The sequence below is a fragment of the Gymnoscopelus braueri genome (genome assembly GCF_963280865.1).
Source record: "Gymnoscopelus braueri genome assembly, chromosome: 12".
NCBI classification, from domain to species: domain Eukaryota; kingdom Metazoa; phylum Chordata; class Actinopteri; order Myctophiformes; family Myctophidae; genus Gymnoscopelus; species Gymnoscopelus braueri.
Window position 1 is genome coordinate 12,952,975 of NC_137614.1, and position 22,904 is coordinate 12,975,878.

At 43.7% G+C, this 22,904-nt stretch overlaps 2 protein-coding genes across 2 annotated transcripts in view; one reads left to right on the forward strand and one right to left on the reverse strand.

The window, feature by feature from the left end:
• lrp1ab (low density lipoprotein receptor-related protein 1Ab) overlaps positions 1-22,904 on the forward strand; it is a 165,553-nt gene that overhangs the window by 99,738 nt on the left and 42,911 nt on the right. The window contains exons 29-53 of the mRNA XM_080445809.1: positions 1,579-1,806; positions 2,239-2,413; positions 3,492-3,586; positions 4,214-4,363; positions 4,551-4,691; positions 5,509-5,637; positions 6,758-6,889; positions 7,390-7,524; positions 7,708-7,837; positions 8,157-8,283; positions 8,968-9,119; positions 9,519-9,643; positions 9,823-10,197; positions 15,227-15,416; positions 15,744-15,948; positions 16,543-16,735; positions 16,855-16,980; positions 17,362-17,490; positions 17,993-18,112; positions 18,202-18,315; positions 18,801-18,950; positions 19,079-19,201; positions 19,876-19,992; positions 20,568-20,696; positions 21,841-21,969. Coding sequence (XP_080301935.1) covers positions 1,579-1,806; positions 2,239-2,413; positions 3,492-3,586; positions 4,214-4,363; positions 4,551-4,691; positions 5,509-5,637; positions 6,758-6,889; positions 7,390-7,524; positions 7,708-7,837; positions 8,157-8,283; positions 8,968-9,119; positions 9,519-9,643; positions 9,823-10,197; positions 15,227-15,416; positions 15,744-15,948; positions 16,543-16,735; positions 16,855-16,980; positions 17,362-17,490; positions 17,993-18,112; positions 18,202-18,315; positions 18,801-18,950; positions 19,079-19,201; positions 19,876-19,992; positions 20,568-20,696; positions 21,841-21,969 — 3,819 coding nt within the window. The remainder of the gene's footprint in view (positions 1-1,578; positions 1,807-2,238; positions 2,414-3,491; positions 3,587-4,213; positions 4,364-4,550; positions 4,692-5,508; positions 5,638-6,757; positions 6,890-7,389; positions 7,525-7,707; positions 7,838-8,156; positions 8,284-8,967; positions 9,120-9,518; positions 9,644-9,822; positions 10,198-15,226; positions 15,417-15,743; positions 15,949-16,542; positions 16,736-16,854; positions 16,981-17,361; positions 17,491-17,992; positions 18,113-18,201; positions 18,316-18,800; positions 18,951-19,078; positions 19,202-19,875; positions 19,993-20,567; positions 20,697-21,840; positions 21,970-22,904) is intronic.
• On the reverse strand, positions 11,320-12,336 carry LOC308097366 (galanin receptor type 1; the record flags this gene model as incomplete). The annotated part of the gene is made up of 1 exon (XM_080445123.1): positions 11,320-12,336. The coding sequence occupies one exon, from the start codon at positions 12,334-12,336 to the stop codon at positions 11,320-11,322; it is 1,017 nt and encodes a 338-aa protein (XP_080301249.1).

A 22,904-nucleotide genomic window follows, 5' to 3' on the forward strand; every position in this document is an offset into this window, starting at 1 on the left:
TGATGATGTGCGATGGTTTGAGAGGGATAGATTTGGGATGGCGGTTTAGTTTGTGGGTTTGTACACGTTTATGTACATGGGTACAGTAGGTGTCGTTGGGTGCACGCGTGTGCATATACTGTAATGCTTTATGCTCTGTGTGTGCAAACACACATGTGCTTTATGTGCCTGCCTGTAGTGAGGTTAAGATAATATAAGGTGGCTTTTATTATCCCCACCCGGCTGAAGGCAAAGGGGGAGATTATGTTTTCACCGGCTTGTCTCTAATTTCGCAAACCACTGAACCGATCAACACCAGATTTCCTGTGCATGCTGCCAGTAGGCCAAGAAAGTACCTCGCCGAATACCTCGCCGCATTGACATTTTATATATATATTTTAAATCTTTTACATTTAATTTAATTTTATAATGGAGGTCAGTGGCCGCTGGATCGAACTGAAACCTTGCCCAAATATGGAGTCAAACGTCATAGATAAATAATAGACGACTGACGTCATAGACATGTCCAAATATGGATTTCCCGGCCTGGAGATTTGCATTCCACTAAGTGCACCTTTCTAGTTAATTGGTCATTTTGGCAGTCCATCCCTTGTTTAGGCTGTGTAGATTTGAGGGTAATTGGTGTCGAGGGCCTCCAATGTATTTCCCATTAATGGGGGCAATTGCAAGGAATACATGCACGGCCTAACTGGGTCTCTCTCAAAACTGGGTCACATCCACCTTTCAAATCAGCTCTTATTGGCTCCATGGAGCAGACTGTCTCCTCTGTGCTTAGCGCTCTCATTTAGAACCAGGAATGACTCATAGCAAGAGAGATTAGTGTTCATTTGGACTCAGACATGATCTGGAACACTTGACATTGCCATTCTCAGTGTTTAAATGTTCGTGGAAAACTGTAGTCACACGCACATCCCGCTTAGTAGGTGCCGGGCATTGAGTCAGCACTGGGAAGCGAGTGGATTGCCCCGCACACTGTATTCGCTCCAAAAAACATCTTTTATTGTGTCGAACGGTTTGTTCCCAGTGGATAATCGTCAGGTCCGTTTCATTGCTTTAGATTAGGGGTTTTCAAAGTTTTTCAGGCCAAGGACCCCTTAGCTGAGAGAGAGATGAAGCAGGGACCCCCACTACATATTGCATAAAATTGTGTTGCAGATTAAACTAGATAGCTTTATAGACTTGTTTGACATACATTATCATCAGTGTATGTTGGATTTATGTTAATGTGTATTTTCAGACATTTAACCGCTTAAACCCTCAATACTTAGTAAACTTGACCTTTCACTCTGTACTCGGTTTGCTCCTTTTCCCCTCTTCCCCGGAAATAGCCTACAAGCTCAGTTGTGAGCTTGTAGATCGTCTATTTTCGGCTAATGTTCCTCTCAGAACAAGGATGCTAGGGTTCAAGTGGTTAATGTAAAAAAATTATCCTATCACGCAAAGATTTGACAGCCCCCCTGTAGTAACTCTGAGGACTCCCTAGGGGTCCCGGACCCCCCGTTGAAGACCCCTGATTTAGATATTCGTCCCAAGTTCAGTTTTCTCACTCTACGTCTCCATCCCTTTCCCTCTCCTCAGAGTCTCGCAAGTTCCTCCTGTACGCTCGTCAGATCGAGATCCGAGGCGTGGACATCGACAACCCGTACTACAACTACATCATCTCCTTCACCGTGCCGGACATCGACAACGTGACGGTGGTGGACTACGACGCCGTGGAGCATCGCATCTACTGGTCGGACGTGCGCACGCAGACCATCAAGAGGGCCTTCATCAACGGCACCGGGGTCGAGACCGTGGTGTCTGCTGGTAAGAAGAACGCTGCCAGGAATATCCTTTGATAATAATCAAATGTTATCGTTGGCGTGCGTTAAGGACGCTGCTCGTGGACTTCATAGTTCCAATTTGAACTGTTTCAGCTCTCAGTGAATTTAGTTCGAGGAGTATGTTATTTTCTTTGCGTGGATTAGGCTGTATTATGATTATGCATATTGTGGGGTGCCGATGGCCAAGTGGTTAAGGCACGTACCACATAGGCTTTGATGCCTGACAGCGGGTTCGATTCCCAAACCCGGAGGCGGATTTGCTGCATGTCACTTCCCTTGTGATTAAAACACTGGTGTATGTACAGTAAATCCTCCGTGTTAATTTAACACAGACAGTGTATATTATAACAATCAGGACTTTGCAGTGTGTCCACCCTAAATAAACCTTTCCCGTTGTGGGCCTCACATTTCGCAGACCTCCCCAACGCTCATGGCCTGGCAGTAGACTGGGTATCCAGGAACCTCTTCTGGACCAGCTATGATGCCAACAGAAAGCAGATCAACGTGGCCAGACTGGACGGCTCCTTCAAGAACGCAGTCATCCAGGGTCTGGATAAACCCCACTGTCTGGTGCTGCACCCATTACTGGGGTGAGTGTTACTGTATGTCCACAACATACAATAGACTAGTGTTACAGTCCGTATTCTTAAGACGCAGCAGTGAGTTTGCACCGGGCTCCCTTGCCAGATGACCGATGCGTTTTCTCCATAGTTTTTTTCTTTTTCTTTTCTGTTTTTACAAAACATAAAAAAGACAAAAAAAGCAAACACAAAATAAAAACATAATAAAAGCACACAAATAACATAAAAAAAACAGAATAAGCAAACAAAGCGATAAATCCTCAAAATAAATAAATTAAGTAAAACAATAAGAATAATAATGCCAAGGGTTTTAGTCCAAAATGTTACTATAAAATCCTCAGTGTTAATTTATCTCTGTTAATTTATCTCTGAGAGTGTACAAATAGAACCAAATTTTGGGCAATTTGTACACTCTCAGATTTAAATTAACACTGAGGATTTGACTGTATTCACAAAATAATGTCTGTGGTAGACTCAAACGTCAAACTCTTTGTTGAACTGGACGACAATCAAAGAACTTACAGTATGCGTGTTGTTGTTTTTGACTTAAATTAATTGCATGTGTGGTTTGCACGTGTTGAAGCACGTGCAAAGCTTTTGTTTTGCTGCAGAGCACATTTTCTTAATTTAAACCAAAAAAAATCCCTCGGAAAATCTGCTCATTATGGCGGAAGTCACTTCTGGGTTATAGCCTGCAAAAAGATGTCATCACCACAACAATCTATTCCAGATATCAATTCCCTTTATTGTGCACTTTATTTTGTGCTTACACAGCTGAGACAGGTCAGGGCAGAGCTGTGTGTTTACACTTGCACACATCAAATAATGTGAAGTGGTATCTATATGAGGGCTCAACACAGATATGGAACACGGCCAAGAGATTTTATCAGCTCGCCCACAATCCATCCTCTTGTGTGTCTTATCTCTCTCTCATACTGTGTGTGTGTGTGTGTGTGTGTGTGTGTGTGTGTGTGTGTGTGTGTGTGTGTGTGTGTGTGTGTGTGTGTGTGTGTGTGTGTGTGTGTGTGTGTGTGTGTGTGTGTGTGTGTGTGTGTGTGTGTGTGTGTGTGTGTGTGTGTCCGTCCAGGAAGCTATACTGGACGGATGGAGACAACATCAGCATGGCCAACATGGATGGCGGCAACCGCACCTTGCTCTTCACCAATCAGAGAGGACCAGTGGGTGAGTGTCTGAACTCTATGCAAACCAATCACTGATTGCTGGATAACAATACCGATTGAAGAACGGTGGTTCTTCATCCATTCGTTGGGGGCGGTTGAGGTGCTATGTAACACTGCTGCCATACAAAGAACCCATTAAGCCACTGTACTTGTTCTTCAGTGTAGTTTTTAGGCCTGTGGTTCTCAAACGTTTTCATGTCAAAGACCCCCAAATTGATATGCATAAGATTTTAGTGTTTCAACATTTTCTCTTCAAGATTTTTCAATAATAGCCGAAGTATGACATGCGGGAGACCCCCCTCATGGATCCCTGGGGGTCCCCGGCCCACTTTGAGAACCTCTGGTGAAGGCATCTCTAATTGTAGTAAATATATTATATATAGCACCATTTGACAAAGGTGCTTGTTATACCCTTGTAGCGCCAAAAGAGGTTCCCCTATAATGTTGAGCCAAAGAACCACTTTTGGTTGTATTTAGCACCATCTTTGTTTAGCGTGTAATGTATTACTGCATTACACAGAGGCTCAGAGTAAGTTAATTAGTGCTCAGAGTGCCAAAATTGGCGTGAGAAAGTGTAGATAAGAGAGACGGGGCATGAAAACTAATGATATTCCTTATCTCCGCGCAGGCCTGTCTATTGACTTTGACAACGAGCAATTGTATTGGATCAGCTCAGGAAACGGCACCATCAGCCGCTGCAAGCTGGACGGGTCTGGTCTGGAGACCCTGGAGGGGGTTAAAGGCAAACTCTCCAAAGCTACCGCATTGGCTATTATGGGTAAGGACGGTTTTCTTGAGCTCCGTGTCTTAATTTTCCATGTGACCTTTTTTTGGTCTGTGTGTGTTAACCCATTAAGACCCGAGGCCGATTCTACAAATGCCTTCTAAATCAGCAGTTATCAAACTTTTTCGTAATTGAAAATCAGTTTTCAAAAACACAAAAACCCCCATGTTTGTGTCTATAGGAGACAAGCTGTGGTGGGCAGACCAGGGAACTGACCAGATAGGAACCTGTGATAAGAAGGATGGGGGGAACTGGAAGGTGCTGCGCAACAACACCTCTCCCATGATGCACATGAGAATATATGATGAGGAGGTGCAGAAAGGTAAGACAACTTGATATACGGTACAGTAGAGTTTTTGGTTATGGCTTCTTTCAGGCCTGGGTTCATAAAGCATTTGTACTGTAGATAGTAGGTAGGAAAAGCGTTCTAAGTTCATTTTGTTTGTAGGCATCACAGTGGAAAAAATAAGGCTGTGAACTTATATAAGGTCCAAGGCAGCTTTGTTCAGTTCAAGTAGAAAATGTTTTATTAATCCATAGCAAGGAGTTCTAAAAGAACGTGCGTGGCCAACACGTTTCGGCCGGAAGCCTTCATCAGGGTCCACTGGAGTGGATTCCATACAGTCAACGTGTCTTTCTCTTGGCTTTTTCCACTGTGATGCATATGCCTACAAAGGAAATGAACTTAGAACTCTTGTCCTGAAACTAAACCCTTTCCAAAGAGCACCTGTTCTCAGTTTGACATAATTACGGACCCACGCAGAGCTTCTTCATCTAAATTATTATCTAACTTAATTGGTAGGTTTTGTCGCACAAGAAAAATCGGTTAAATCAGTTGAATCAATTTGACTGCCTTTTCTGCAATCTGTTTCATATCTTGAGGTTCAAGTTTCAAGATGGTCTTTATTGTTACATCTTGTGTACAGTCATTGTAGCAACATAAGTAATAGTAGAAAAAGAAATAAAGAAAAAGTATATACAACTATATTTCCTTGACGGTATAAGCCTGTTCCATGTGGTGCTGCTTGAACACTACAACAAAGCTAAGAACAAAAACATGCTAATTTGAGATTTTCTTTTTAACCCAGGTCTGGTTTCCAACTGATCTCTCTGATATGCTCTTTCATTTGTTTTTTTAGCGAGTATTAACCTGTGCAGTAACAACAATGGAGACTGTTCCCAGCTGTGTCTGCCTACATCCCCGACCACCAGAGCCTGTATGTGTACTGCTGGATACAGCCTTAAGACTGGACAGCAGTCCTGTGAAGGTATGCAATGATCAGTGATCTACACATACTGTACCACCGCACATATAGATACATACAGTGCTATACATGAAAAAAAGATATACATTTAATAATAATAATGACTTCGCTTTATATAGTGTCTTTTCAAGAAACCCAAGGATGCTTTACACCAAAACAAAGAAAACGAAACTAATAAGTACAGAGCCTTTTCAGGACAGACTTAAAGGAGGACTTCACCCATTTTCAACCTATCTTCATATAATTGGTCCTCACTAATGCTCATTATAATATGGTAACATTTTTGTCTACTCGGTCTGTGTCTCAGAGGAGGGCTGTGGACAGTTCAGAAATCCGCCTACCAGTGACATCATCGATGGGGAATCCAAGGCTTTCTATTCCTGGAAAGTTAGCATGCTATAATGGTAGCCACTATTCTCGCGTTAATAAAACTAAATACAACATTTTAAATCATGTTAGAAAAAAAACCCTGTCTAACGATGATGTCACTGGTAGGCGGGTTTCTGAAGTGTCCACAGCCCTCCTCTGAGTCACAGACCGATTGAATACTTTATTAGTCCAAAATGTAAACGGCGCGAGGTACAGTCAGAGATTAAAAGGATACAAAAAAAAAGTCTCCATTGTGGTCCTATGTATTCAATTCATCAACATAGTATGAAAAAATTATAATAATACATATCATCAACAAATACAAAACACTATTATGTACAATAATAATCAGACCGGTACTGGGGAACAAGGACACATAGATATTTGTAGGAGAGGAGGAGGAGTTTGTATGTGATGCAGAATTGAACTGGGAGCCAGTGCAGGTGCATAAGGGTGGGTGGTGATGTCCTGCCCAGGGTTGGTGTGGATGAGAACCCTGGCAGAGCTGAGTTTTTCCACATACTGGACGCCTGTCCAGGGCGTTACTGGGAACCGGACTCCATTGCCGTAATCAAGACAAGAGGTGATCAAGGTATGGGTGAGGGTCTCGGCCATGGAATCTGAGAGTGAGGGCCGGAGTTTTGAGGTGTTTTTTTTAGGTGGTAAAAGGTGGATTTGGTGATTGATTTAATGTGTGACTGGAAGGAGAAAGCTGAATACACATTCTGTTTTTATGCTATTTGTGTCTTTGAAGGTATGGGCTCTTTCCTGCTGTACTCTGTCCACGAGGGAATCAGAGGAATCCCACTGGACCCAGCAGACAAGTCTGACGCCCTGGTGCCGGTCTCTGGCACCTCTCTGGCTGTTGGCATCGACTTCCATGCTGGTGAGTTAAATTGAAGGGCGGCAGTAATGTGATTTGTCTGTTTGTGGAGTGGGGTTTGAAAGCTGAGGTTGCTACTCTAGACACAGTGGTTCACAAGCCTTTTTAGCTCAAGACACAAAAGAGAAATAAGACATTTGCCCGGGATCCAAACTAGTGAAAATAGAAGATCTACAAGCTCACAACGCACTGTGTTGTGAGTTTGTAGATCTGCTATTTTCACTCCTTCTTAACAGTTTTTAATATTTATTTTATGGAAAGATTACATTTTTTAAATTCATGAAATACTTGTGAAAACTGTTGGAATTCTTCTGATTTGATGATAAGTTTTTTGTTTAAACCTTTTTTTAAATCTTTTGAAATAATATATTTCATTTTTAAATGTAGGAAGCGAAAAAAAAAGTGGGATATTTACTCGCGACCCATAACAATTGGGAAACGGTGCTCTAATAGCAGAGCAGTAGGAAGAGATTGAATCTTAATGGGCTGTGGTGCCGTTTCAGACAATGACACCATCTACTGGGTGGACATGGGCCTGAGCACCATCAGCAGGGCCAAGAGAGATCAGACGTGGAGAGAGGACGTGGTCACCAACGGCATCGGAAGAGTGGAGGGCATCACTGTTGACTGGATAGCAGGTGAGAGAACCGAGCATAATCAAACTTTTATACAAAATCCTGAGTGTTCATTCATCTCTGTGTAGTGTGTAAAAATGTTACCTGGATTTAGCTTTTTTAGTTAAATCATGTGTATACACTGTCCAACTGCCAATGTGTGACAAAAGAATCTCCCAATCAATGAGCAACCTTCAATCTTTATAGGGAATATATACTGGACTGACCAGGGCTTCGATGTGATCGAGGTGGCCAGGCTGAATGGTTCCTTCCGCTATGTGGTCATTTCACAGGGTCTGGACAAGCCACGTGCCATCACTGTCCACCCAGTGAAAGGGTAAGTCCCCTTGTCCCCCTGGCCTGAGGCTAAAGTCTGGGTTTAACGTCAATTCAGTTCCAAAAATAAATAAATAAATATATATATATATATAAATAAAATAATTGTGAAAATAGCCGATCTACAAGCTCACAAGTGTGCTTGTAGATCAGCTATTTTCACAATACTTATCCGTATAACCGGAGTCAAACTAAATGTAATGCCTCAACTCCTACAATTCCAAGTGCTTGTCAGGGTTATTTTGATTATTGATTATTTTGGGGGTCACAGCCTAAAACAAGTTGTGAAGCACTGCTTTAATCCATGGTTCTGTTCCCAGGTATCTGTTCTGGACAGAGTGGGGTCAGTACCCCCGGATCGAGCGCTCTCGGCTGGACGGAACCCAGAGATTGGTCATGGTCAATAACAGCATCAGCTGGCCCAATGGCATCTCCATCGACTACGAGGTCTGGACCATGACGCCTTGTTACACCTTGTTTATCAGCGTCAGGAAAATTTGTCATTCGGATATATTGGTAGATGATTAGTTTAGTTTGGCCCATTAAGACCGGGAACGCATCTGTGTAACCACTTTAACCATTATTTTATACTTTGGCTATTCAAAAATAGCAGATATACAAGCTCATTGTGAAAATGTGTGCAAATCTTTGAATATATATATTTTTTAAAGCAACAACTAATATTTGAGTTTCAATTTGAGTTAGCTTAAAAAATATATATACTGTATTCAAAGATTTGCACACATTTTCATGATTTTTTAAAAATATAGTAGATCTACAAGCTCATATCGCTGCACTCTGTGCCACGCTATGAGCTTGTATATCTGCTATTTTTGAATAGACAAAGTATAAGATAATGAAGATTAAAATCTTATTATTCTATATATATCTATATTATCTTATCTTAGTTCTTTTGCATAATGCAAAAATAAATAAATGTACTTTTAAGATAAAACTGCAGATGGGAAAACCCATCTTCAAGGGGCTTATAATACAGAAAACAACAACACAAAACAAACAAATAAATTCTGTTCTGTATATCGAGAGATCAATTCTTTGTCTGCTTTATTATTATAATTTTTTAACTCAGACTGTTGTTTGTCTTGTGCATGTTGTTATGCTCCCATCCAGGCGGGTCTTCTGTACTGGTGTGATGCCAGGACGGACAAGATTGAGCGCATCAATCTGGAGACGGGAGAGAACAGGGAGCTGGTTCTAAACAACAACAACATGGACATGTTCGCTGTGTCCGTCTTTGAAGAATACATCTACTGGAGTGACAGGTCAGTCCTCTGTCTGTCCATCTTCATTTATGCATGCTTTCATTTGTTCCACTAACCTTTTTCCACCCATCCAGCTATACAGTACATCCGTCCTCAACACTTGAAACCTAGCTTCCCTCTTCTGGGGCAAACATTCGGCGAAAATAGTCAATTTACAAGCTCACAACGCGTCATCACAATGCGACGCGTTGTGAGCATGTAGATCAGCTATTTTCGGCAATGATATATTGTGTGTAGAGGGAAAAAGTATAGTATAGTATAGACCTTTGGGGGACTCCGGTCAACAAAGTACAGTATAAGGTTTAAGTGGTTAATTGTTATGCGTAACTGAAATGCATGAATATATTTGAGTTATATTTATATTTTAAATTCAATTATCAATGTGATGTTTTCCCCCAGGACTCATGCCAATGGCTCCATCAAGAGAGGCAACAAAGACAACGCCACAGATTCGGTCCAGCTCAGGACCGGCATCGGTGTACAGCTGAAAGACATCAAGGTTTTCAACAGAGCCAGACAGCAAGGTAGCAGACGGCAGAACACACAGGCACACACACAATAACACATTTAAGACTTTTCTCCACCACCACCCAATTTAGCCATCAGCCCCAGGAATTAACCGAAACACATTGTTTTAACACATTGTTCTCATTCTCTTTAACAACATGCAGTCTAAGCAAAGCTTGACATTCTTCCCCCGCAGGCACCAACGTCTGCAAAGACAACAACGGCGGCTGCGAACAGCTGTGCCTGTTCCGGGGCAACGCCGAGCGCACCTGCGCCTGCGCTCACGGCATGCTGGCCGAGGACAACCGCGGCTGCCGCGACTACGACGGCTACCTGCTGTACTCGGAGCGCACCATCCTGAAGAGCATCCACCTGTCGGACGAGACCAACCTGAACGCGCCGATCAAGCCCTTCGAGGACCCGGACCACATGAAGAACGTGATCGCCCTCAGCTTCGATTACCACGGCGGGGGAGGGAAGGGGGCCAACCGCATCTTCTTCAGCGACATCCACTTTGGCAACATCCAGCAGATCAACGACGACGGGACGGACCGCAAAATTGTGGTGGACAGTGAGTATGATACGAAGTCATCACACCGCATATCGCGCATGTCATTCGGGTCAGTACTCCGGCAGTATTAAGCAATTTCCTCTGGGATGATGGCGAAATGAGCCTGTACGTCAGTTTAACTAAAGTAGACTCCTCAGAGAATGATAAACAGTCACTCCCTAATCTAAATTGTGTGCTTCCGTTTCTCCCTCCACTCTGTCCAGCTGCACCTCAGCTGTGCCTGGGTACTGCTGCCATCTTTTATTGTCTCCATTAATAAGTGTGGTCTGCACTGTAAACAGCCATCAGCACAGAGGTTGACAACACAAAAGACCCCTGAATGAACCACTGTAACCAGCACACAGCTGGAGCCTCTCGTCTAGAAGCATGCACGCACGCCACACACAAACACACACAAAACACACACACACACACACACACACGGCACACCGGGGCCCTTAACCCATTCAATTCGGGACGGCATCTGTGTCATTTTAGATTTTAGCTATAGCCATTATTTTATACTTTGGCTATTTTTGAAAAAACAAATTGTGCAAATCTTTGAATATATATTTTTCAAAGTGATTTTTTTTACTCAAATCATTGCTTCTGAGGGTCCCTGGAACAAAATATTTTGAGATGGGGGTCCGCAACCAAATACATATCATTTGGGGGGTCCTTGACATGAAAAAGTTTGAGAACCACTGATATTACAGCAACATATGGTTTTCAGAAAACTGTTAGAATTTAGAAGACATTTGTAGATGCGTTCCCGGATTGAATTGGTAAAGCATTTTCTAAGTTGCTTTTATTCTGAAGAGTCTTTTAAATCTCACTCTCCTTAATGATTTGAAGAGCAGGTTCTTGACGCGCATCCAGATAAGAATTGCACTTAAAAGCCCTGAACAACAAGGAAGAGGCAACAAGGGAACATAATACATTAGATTTGTGATAGGAATGAACAGGGAAACAAGGAAAGTACATGGGGTTGGTTTGTTTATTGACGGTAACATTGAGATTAGGGTTTTAGATAAGTTCTTCTTTGCTAGTGTTCCATCTCATTGTAAAAGGGGAGTTTATCACACAAAGGCAGAGTGTATAGTTCCAGCAGAGAGTGATCATGTGTCTCTGGTCGCTCCAGGGTCAGTTTTGCCCTCTGTCTGAATTCGTGTCCAGTTCAAAAGGCTGTACAATGTCCCTGCCCACCACGCTGGGGCAGCCAATCAGACAGTCCTTGCACCACGCCCAGCGTTCCCGCCCTAGGTGCCGTAAATCCCTTCTGAACTTCCGGGACATGAACACGTAGAGCACGGGGTTAACCACTGTCGCCGAGCTGGCCAACAACCTCGCCAGGATGGCGACGGAACGGTAACCCGGGGTGCCCTCTATGGTTCCTCCGATGAACGAGAACATGAGGACGTAGGAGGGCAGCCAGAGGAGGGTGAAGACCAGGACCAGGAGAGCCGAGGTCTGGGTGACCTGGCGTTGGTAGCGCTCCAGCTGCGGGGCGTGGCCCAGCAGCCGCGCGCCCCGCAGGAAGCGGTAGATCTTGCCGTACATCAGCACGATGATGCCTAGCGGTACGGCGAAGGCGAACAGGAAGAGAGCGGTGCTGTAGATGAGACTAGATATGTCGGACAGGAACGCAAAGCAGTATATGGCGCTGGACGCGCTCACCGACGTGCGGATGGCGAACTGGGGCGCCGCCAGAGCCGAGGCGGGCACCCACAGCAGGGCCACGGTCAGCTTCGCGCGGCGGTGCATTCGCGAGCGGTACGCCCAGGTGGGGTGCACCACCGTCAAGTAGCGCGTCACCGCCAGCGCCGCCAGGACGAAGACGGAGGCCGCCGAGCAGGCCACGCCGAGGAAGCTGATGGCCTTGCACAGGAAGTCGCCAAAGGGCCAGTAGCCCAGGGCAATGGCCGAGGTGTGGAAGGGCAGGCAGAGCAGAAGGAACATATCTGCGGTGGTGAGAGCCAACAGCAAAGTGTCTGTGCCGTGGGGAGGCTGTCCGTTTCTCCTCCTTCGACCGGTCAGGATCGTAATGACCAGAGAGTGTCCCAGTAGGCCGGTCACCAGGATGAGCGCGTCCAGGGCGGGCACCACGACCTTCACCATGCTCTCGTCTGTGCCACTCTTGTTCACTTGCAACGCATCCATATTCTCCACGCATTCACAACTAAAGAACCTTCCTTAGCAGTCTAACGATTGACATCGCAGCAGTATATTCACAGTTAAGTCTCTGGTCGATGCAGCTCTTGCCTCTCTGTTTCACACTGTATTACTCACAGGCATGTTGACGCGGCAACTGGCAGCGGCTAGACAAGCAGCCAAAATCACCCTGGTCTGTCTATAATTTGTACCCATTCTGGAAAAGACAATCATGCATCTGTATTCCAACATATTTTTGGTTGTTTTTTTGTGTTGAGTGGCAGAAAAATCCCCAACAAAAATACATATCATCATGACCTGGCTAAAATTAGACTATTGTCCCCTCTCAAAGGTCAAAGTAAAAAAAGACAGTTTTTCGCCAAATGTCCCAATTAAACTCAGAAGTATTTGGAAATGTGATCTTTACGATGTTGTTCTTCAACCTTGGGCTTGTGTTGTCTAGAAACAGCATATACGATTATATCCAATATAATCCAAGATGGGCAGTTTCATTGAATCCGTAGAGATGGCAGTTCGGGTGCTTGTATTGATTTCTCTGAAACCAAGCAACGGAAGACAAATTCATCCTGTCGGTCACCACAGCGAGACATTAAGCTGTCAATGCTACTTGATGCTAAGTGGTCACAGTGGTAGGAGGCTCGGTGTCCATTAAGAAGCTCTTCAGAGGCTTGTAATCCCTGCGATCCGCTGGCAGAGGGATGCTGAGCAAGTAGCTTGGTGCATAAAAGTGAATGGAAAAATCCAATGCAGGAATGAACAGGGGAAAAAAAACAAGAAGTTATTGGTTTGTAGCATTCAGGTGAGTGAACGCCATGTTACTCTCTCATCTGTCGGCGACAAACTGCTCTGTGTGCGTATGTAACAGTCTTCTGGACAGCCTTCACCCGCTGTTTGCACAGCAAGCAGGTAGTGAAATCTGGGGAGGGGAGGGGGGTGTTTCTGGTGATCTTCATGCTGCCTTGAACCTACCGCATCACTCTACTGCACTTCGTGTTATGATCTAACTTTAAACAATGGGAGGAATAGACATTTAACCCTTTAAGACCGGGAACGCATCGGTGTCATTTTAAGATTTCTTTGACTGATCAAAAATAGCAGATCTACGCTATGAACTAGATCTGCTATTTTTGAAAAATCATGAAAATGTGTGCAAATCTTTGAATATATATATTTTGAAGGAAACATTTTTAACTCATGTTACAACTTCTGGGGGTCCCTGGAACAACATATTTTGAGATGGGGGTCCACGGCCAAAGACATATCATTTTGGGTGGTCCTTAACATGAAAAGGTTTGAGATCCACTTTAGCAACATACGGTTTTTCAAAAAACTGTTAGGATTTAGAAGACATTTGTAGAATACCCCAGAAGCAAAGATTTGAGTAAAAAATAATTACTTTAAAAATATATATATTCAAAGATTTGCACACTTTTTCACAATTTTTCAAAAATAGCAGATCTACAAAGTGCCCCGCTACAAGCTTGTAGATCTGCTATTTTTGAATAGCCAAAGAAATCAAAAAATTACACACAGATGCGTTCCCGGTCTTAGTGGGTTAACCGGTGCTACACTCAACTTCATCTCGTTGGGTTGTTGCAATTATTTCCTGTCTAGGAATATTAGCAATAAGAATTACAGAGTTACTTTTGCTGTATTATTTCATGACTTGGGGTCTATAGCTTTCAAATCTGGAAGACACAGCTGTGACGGTTCTGTTCTTTGTTATTATTCCATATTCACAGCTAAAAATGGCCTTTAGGTACATTAACATTGATTGCAGGCCTCCCTCGTCATCCACCTTAACTCCCCCCCCCCCCCCTCCCCTCTACAATAAAAGGCAGTTATTGACTTTAGACAACGAGCAAACAGCTGCATGGAGTGTACAGGCTTTTATGGCGGAGCAATTGTGGTCATAAATGTGGTCTCTGGTGTGAGGAAAAACAGATGGATGGAAAACCTTTGAAAGAACACATGAGGAACTATTGTTCAGTGACCTCTCCGTAATGCTGCGTGTCATGGAGCCACCGCACATAAAAATAGGAGCTGGAGTCCTGGAAATGGAGCCTGAAGGGGCAATGGAGGACATCTGTGTGATTAGCAGTTGTACTACTACTATGGGGCGGTAGGTCGAAGGAGAGGAGCAGGAGGGTCCACTTTTATCTTCTTCTGCTGCTCACGGCTGACTTCTTCACCCTGGACCCGTTTCCCCTAACGTAACTGAAGCTGCTTCCGACGTGGCGGTTTTCTTTTCCAGAACAAGAAGTCACCATGAATAAGCGGCGTCCTCGGGGAGCTGTATTTGTGTGTGCAGGCATCCAGCCATGAAATGACAGGATGATATCGACTCTTTAAGCCCTCTCCAGGAACAGCGGGTGCATGATGGCGCCCCATCCGTCACTCAGTACTGTACCAGTTCCACTCTCCTTGCCTCCTATTTCTTCGCCCTCTTTCCTCTCCTCTCCTCTCCTCTCCTCTCTTTGACCTTGAATCTCTTGACAGTGATTCAGCGTTACCAGCTGATGCGAGCAGACATGGTTCTTTTAAAGCATTTCCTAGTGCCTTTTTGTGCCTCTCCGAGGGTAACCAAGCGCACAAACTTGTTAATCTTTGACGATAATTAATGATCCGAGTTGAATTCTCACCCAGAGGCCCTCATTACAGGGCATCGTTAGCTCGTCTAAGAGCCTATATGTCTCATTTTTATCGTGGTTTAAAACTAATTTGTTCTTTCCCAAGTGCTGTAGTGCTTCCAGCACTTAGCTCTGCCTGCCAGGTACCAAAGAACCTGCAAGCCTGTCGTAGTCTGTTTTGTTTTGGATACAGCATATATATATTAACGGCGCTGACAGCCAAACCTTCCCTCACCCCTGTGCCACAGGTGTCGGGTCAGTGGAGGGCCTGGCGTACCACCGTGGCTGGGATACGCTGTACTGGACCAGCTACACTACCTCCACCATCACCCGCCACACCGTGGACCAGAGTCGCTCTGTGGCCTACAACCGCAACAACGTGGTCACCATGTCTGGCGATGACCACCCCAGAGCCTTTGTCCTGGACGAGTGTCAGGAGTGAGTCATTAAGTTTAATGTTCACGCGCACACACACACACACACACACACACACACACACACACACACACACACACACACACACACACACACACACACACACACACACACACACACACACACACACACACACACACACACACACACACACACACACACACACACACACACACACACAGCAACTGGGATAGCTTCCAATAGAGCTCTGTTTTGAACAGCAGATTTATGTTGGATTAGTCAACCATGGCTGTTATTAGACCAAGAACACGGTTATTCTTCCCACTGCAGAGTCGTTATTTTTCCCTCCTGTGTTTGTTCCCCTTCCAGTCTCATGTTTTGGACCAACTGGAACGAGGCGGCTCCCAGTATCATGAGGGCCTCTCTGAACGGGGCCAACGTGCTGGTGATCATTGGCAGTGACATCAAAACCCCCAACGGCCTGGCCATAGACCACCGCGCTGAGAAACTCTACTTCTCTGACGCTACGCTGGACAAGATCGAACGCTGTGAATACGATGGCAGCAGCCGTTACGTGAGTTGTCCACTTCAGGTTTTTTGTTTTGTTTTGATTTTGGGACAGTATTTTATATATATTTTTAACATGTTAGTTTAATCAAAAACACCCGTCCTTAGTTCTGGTGACTCATCCTGCCATCCTATACGTGAGGGGGCCGTGTTTTTTCGATTAATTTTTTCATTTATTATAATAAAAAATTGTATTGTATTATTTTATTTTTTTCCAAAAATTTAAAAAACACAGGCTCCTCACGTATTAGAAGGACAATATCAGTCACCAGAACCAAGGACGGGTGTTTTCAAAGAATCTAACATCGTTAAATTGGAGTTTGAAGTTACAATGGGTTTGTATAGGAAGGGGGCGTGTCTGATAAAATGAATATCAAATATCTAAATACTGAATCAAGCAACTTAAAAACTGTCCGGAGTGCCCACAAAAGCCTGAGTAGACGATAAAATGACCCAACATTTGTTTTAAAGTGAAATATCCCTTTAAGTGATTTAAGGAATTGCCATAAGCCCATATAGATCGGTGACTATAATTGACTGACATGATACGTACTCTAAGTATTAGAAATACTAATGTTGTGCCTTCTTTGCTCGGGTTCAGGTGTTGCTGAAGAACGAGCCTGTCCATCCGTTTGGTCTGGCCGTGTATGGAGACTACATCTTCTGGACCGACTGGGTGAGGAGGGCCGTTCTCAGGGCCGACAAATACACCGGAGGCGACATGAAGGTTCTGCGCGCAGACATCCCACAGCAGCCCATGGGTATCGTCGCTGTGGCTAACGACACCAACAGCTGTGAGTGTTATTAACCGGCAGTCTGTACTGAAGACATTTTATACAGGTAATAAAATGTCATCGCGATTACGTAACCGGGGGTTGACATCTAACTCTCCCTGGCGATATAATGCTTTCAGGCGAGTTCTCTCCCTGCCGAACAAACAACGGAGGATGCCAGGACCTGTGTCTGCCCACATCAGACGCACGGGTCAACTGCAGTTGCCGTGGAGACAGACAACTTCTGGAGGACAACACGTGCTCTGGTGAGTGAGACGGGGAGAGAGATGATGTGTCTCTCTCTGTGTGTCTAGTTTGATCCTATTCTGTCACTGCAGGCCTGAAATAAATTATATTTTATTATAGTGCCAAATCACAAGTTGTTTCAAGGTTGAGTAGCGTTGACATTGATGTTGTTTCCAACTGAATAAAAAAACTTTATTAGACAATGGACCATTTGTGCACCGATGATTTCATTAAATGACATGACTCTCGACACATAACATCAATTCACAGACCCAATAGACCTGTTAAGATAGATGTGGGTTTCGATCTCCATTCCTACCCAAGACACTTCACATAGTGCAGAGACCCAACAAAAAAGGTCAAACGCCTGTGACTAACTTCAAACATATGTGCTCCACCAGCTCTGAACATATCATGTGGCAGTGTGGATGGCTTTGAGTGTGGCAACGGTGACTGCATCAACTATAGTCTGACCTGTGATGGCATGACCCACTGCAAGGACAAGTCTGATGAGAAACAGTCCTACTGTGGTGAGTTTCTGTACGGTGCATGTACTTTATACATCCATTCTGATTCAGAAAACACCTACTGTAGGTGAATTGGACAGTTGTCTTTTTCGTAGGATGACTGGAAAACAGGTCTATGCATTTATACTGACATGCTTTTATTAATTATTTATATATATATTTATTTTGTGTACAGTATATGAATATTATTATTAATATTATTGCTGCTGCAATGTCTGCAGAACCTTAACCACTTAAACCCTAGCTCTATTCTAGGACCCCTCCATTTCCCCCTCTCCACTAAATATCTTCGCCGAAAATAGCCAATCTTCATGCTTACAACACGCCACATTGTGAGCCTGTAGATTGGCTATTTTCGCCAAATGTTCGCTCCAGAATAGGGACACTGGGGTTCATGTGGTTAACAAAATAATTTTACTCTTATGTACCCGTACGTACACAAGATGTAACAATAAAGAAACCTTAACCTCAATATCAATATATATCAATTGCTGCTCCTCCACAGCAAATCGCCTGTGTAAGAAAGGCTACAGACGCTGTATCAACGGCCGCTGTATTGGCCATCAGTTCTGGTGTGACGGCACGGACGACTGCGGCGACCACTCGGATGAACTGCCCTGCAACAGTAAGATGACCTCCGTTTGCATTCCACTATATGATAGTGCGTGTGTACAGTAAAGTGGAATTAACAAAACTATTCTGCGCTTCCCACAGTGACCCTGTGCAAACCGAATGAGTTCCAGTGCAAAGACGGAAGCTGTATCTCCAACTTCAGCCGCTGTGACCAGGTGGTCGACTGTGAGGACGCAAGTGATGAACTTAACTGCCGTAAGTGAGGCAGCTGCGGCCATAAGAAACCTTTGTGCTCGTGCTGTGAATTGTTTACCAGTGGTTTCTTTTCAAAATTGTCTGCGAGGGTCCTATTTTGTTCGTAAGCAGTTTGCTAATTTGTAGATACAGCAGTGGTGGAAAAAGTACTCAAATGTTTTACTTATGTAAAAGTATCAATACTGCAATGTTGAAATACTCTGTTACAAGTAAAAGTCCAGACATTTCAAAATTTACTTGAGTAAAAGTACAAAAGTATTGGTATCAAAATGTACTTCAAGTACCAAAAGTAGAAAGTACTCATTATGCAGAATGAGTTTTCAAATGTATAAAATGTATTCAAATCTTTTGAATATAGCAGACCTACAAGCACACAATGCGTCGCGACGCAATGAATGACTTTGGCAATAATCTAAACAAAATAAATAAATAAATTCATTCCCCTTAACAGATTGTACCCATTTTTTATCTCTCGTCTATCACAGATGCGACCGACTGCGCTCGTTTCTTCCGTCTGGGAGTCAAGGGGGCGTCCTTCCAGAGCTGTGAGAAAACCACGCTCTGCTATCTGCCCTCCTGGGTGTGTGATGGGAACAACGACTGTGGAGACTTCTCAGATGAGAGGAACTGCCCAGGTCGGACACACATAACCTAGTTATCCCACGTTTATCCCATGTTATCAGACCTGTGCCCAGTTTCCACGGTGAACCGTTAAAAAGTTCTGACGACGTAGGTGTTGTTTTTTTCCCCTCGTCTCGTACAGATAAGAGGAAGCTCAAGTGTCCGGTCAACTTCTTTGCCTGCCCCAGCGGCCGCTGCATCCCCATGAGCTGGACGTGCGATAAGGAGAACGATTGCGAGAACGGAGCCGACGAAACGCACTGTGGTACGTCCTTGACCGATGGCCCTTCACTCACCAGCTCTGTTCGACCTGCGCTATGGGAAAGCTAATTTTAACTATGGTTGCATTAAAAGTCCTAAATAATAGTTGTTTTTATCCTCATGTTTATTTACTCAGCGGAAGGAGTGGAAAGGTCTGTCTTTCCACTCTTAGTCTTAGTTAACCCATTAAGACCGGGAACACATCTGTGTGTCATTTTTAGATTTCTTTGGCGATTCAAAAATAGCAGATCTACAAGCTCATAGCGCGGCACCGAGTGCCGCATCTGCCACTTTAGAAAAATCTTGAAAATGTGTGCAACTCTTTGAATGTATATGTTTTAAAGCAAACATTTGTCAAATGTTTTGTTCCAGGGACCCCACAGAAGCAAAGATCTGAGTTACAAATGTTCGCTTTAAAAATATATATATTCAAAGATTTGCACAAATGTTCAAGATTTTTCAGAAAATAGCAGATATACAAGCTCATAGCGCGGCACTCAGTGCCGCGCTATGAGCTTGTAGATCTGCTATTTTTGTATAGCCAAAGTATACAATAATGGTTAAAGTGGTTCAAATCTAAAAATGACACGGACGCTTTCCCGATCTCAATGGGTTAAGGTAAATGGAGCCATAAATGAAACGTTTTAAGCACACTCTCCCCTTTGCTGTCGTTGGCAGACAAGTTTTGCACATCCACCCAGTTTGAGTGTGGGAACCACCGCTGCATCTCCAGCCACTGGGTGTGTGACGGCTCTGACGACTGTGGTGACGGCTCTGATGAGGACCAGAAGTGCAGTGAGTGGAACTCTTTTTCACGGCCATCATCTCGTTTCCAACTCCATTCATTCACTATAAAGAACAGCAACTTACTTGTTGCTCTGCCAGACAGTGGAAATCACACGTGATAATTAGGGCTGTCACGATTACAAATTTAAGTTCACGATTTGATTATCACTCAAATAATTGCGATTAACCATTTAATTGTGTTTCTGTCGTTGAAAATGTATCGAACATTATGAATAAAAATGACATTTCTGTTTGGCTTTTAGCTTTCGTAAACAAAAGTTGCACAGGGCAGATATGACACATTACACATATTTAATTACTTTATACTTAAAAATAAACATTAATAGTGGAAATAGCCGATCTGCTATTTCCACTATTTTTGCCTTTTTTTGAAAATATGACATTATGGAATTGATTATGATGATTATGACGATTATGCAAAAATAATTGCGATTATATAAAATAATTGCGATTAGACGATTATGCAATAATTGTGACAGGCCTAATGATAATATCTCTGGCTTTGCTGTGTAATGTTGCGTAATGCCATTATTCAACTCATTCAACTGATCTGGTCGTCACAGAATCCAAGACGTGCAGTCCCGAGGCGTTCCAGTGTCCTGGGTCTCACATGTGCGTCCCCCAGCGCTGGAAGTGTGACGGGGACAAGGACTGTCCCGACGGGGCGGATGAGAGCGTCAAGGCTGGCTGCAGTGAGTGGAACAGTCATGAACCTAATTATAGCAGGGGTGGCACACGGGTAAAGTTCCTATCCGCGCAGTCGGTAGCGCTGTCGCCTCACAGCTAGAAGGTCCTGGGTTCGATTCCCGCCGGGGACGCTGTGGGCGCTGGGGGCGTGTTCTCTCCTCCGCGTCATCAGTACCCTCACAAAAACATGCAGTAATCCTGGTCTCTATACTGCCTCCCCCTGGTCAGCCGGGGCGCCTGATGGAGGAGAAAGAAACTGGTTGGAATAATGTGTTCCTTCCACACGCTACGTCTAACCAGGGAACCTCACCCCTGTTGGGTGATAAGAAGCGGCTTGCTAGCTCTCATGCATTGAAGGAGGCATGAGCTCGGCTCTAGGCTCTCCCTAGGCTGGCAGAGGGAGTGTAGCGCCCAGGATTACATAGGCAATTGGCACTGATTGAAAAAATTGGTTACAAAAATCGTGGGATAAAAAAAAAGAGAGTAGGGTTTTGAATCTTCCGTGCCACCCTCTCTGGCTTGGCAGAGAGGGTGGCGAGGGCAATATTTGTCGCTGCAGCGGTGACTCCTATGCGTTGGGGTGACTCCTATGCGTTGGGGTGGCACCTGCCAGAAGAGTTGGGTGGCCAAGTCCTTCCGATGGGGCAGCTGTGACACGGCTACACATAAATGTGTGGGGAATTCGGAAATTGGCATAACGACTAACCCATTAAGACCATCTGAAAATGTTTTGAAGAAGAGAAGAATTTGTGTTAAAAAAACACTTTCAAGATTTTCCAAAAAATGTTCAAAAATAGCAGATCTACAAGGTTGTAGCTTGAGCTTGTATATCTGCTATTTTTTAATAGCCACCGCTAACATCTAAAATGGCACAGATGCTTTCCGGGTTTTAATGGGTTAAATTGGGAGAATTAAGGTGGGTGGAAGTGGGGGGGGGGGGACATTAGCAAAAAAAATAAAATAATAATAATTATAGCAACAAAAAAAATTGTATGTTCTTTCATTATGGAAATAATAAGCAGCCCCCCCCCCGGTCGGAAATTGTGCAGGATAAAAAAAAAAAGCCAGCTCCCTTGTTGTTTCAGAAGCATCCATCCTACAGTACGTACAGTAATGTATCCATTAACCCAGATTCTCTCCCCTCCTCAGTGTATACCAACAGCACGTGTGACTCGGAGAACGAGTTCATGTGTCAGAACAGACAGTGCATCCCCAAGCACTTCGTGTGCGATCACGACATCGACTGCACCGACGGCTCCGACGAGTCTCCAGAGTGCGGTGAGTGGATACAGATATGATGATGATACTGATGATGCCTTGGAGGGGAGGCAGAAATGATTATGATGTATTTATATATGTCCCAGTAGGTCAACATCCAGCTACCTGCTGTGAGAATAATGCCTAATCTAATGTATACTCTTGTCGTATGGTTATGTGTGTGTGTGTGTGTGTGTGTGTGTGTGGATGTACAATTTATAATTTAGGCATTTAGCAGACGCTCTTAACCCATTAAGACCTGAAGCCGATTTAAAAAAAAAAAGTCTTCCAAATCCTAACAGTTTTCTGAAAAACGTATGTTTTTATATCAGTGGTTCCCAAACTTTTTCATGTCAAGGACCCCCAAAATGATATGTATTTGGCCGCGGACCCCCATCTCAAAATATTTTGTTCCAGGGACCCCCAGAAGCAAAGATTTGAGTTACAAATGTTTGCTTTAAAAATATATATATTCAAAGATTTGCACAAATGTTCTCGATTTTTCAAAAATAGCAGATCTACAAGCTCATAGCGCGGCACTCGGTGCCGCGCTATGAGCTTGTAGATCTGCTATTTTTGAATAGCCAAAGTGTAAAGTAATGCTTTTTAGCTCAAATCTAAAAATGACACAGATGCGTCCCAGGTCTTAAAGGGTTAATCCAGAGCGACTTACAGTAAGCAAGGACAACGCAAGATAATACATCAAGTGCATAGGAATAGTAATCTAATAATTAAGTAATACAGTACATAAGTAAACCATTAATCTAATAAATAACTAATAATGTTACCCGTCTATTTTGTGTATGTCTGTTTGTTTAAAAAAAAGGAAGCAATCCATATATATGAACAGAAATGTATAATCTTACCCTGTGTTTCACAATAAAAAAGATTTGAAACATAAATAACTAATACATACAGTACGTAAACCAAGAACCTGTGTACTTACGACACAGACA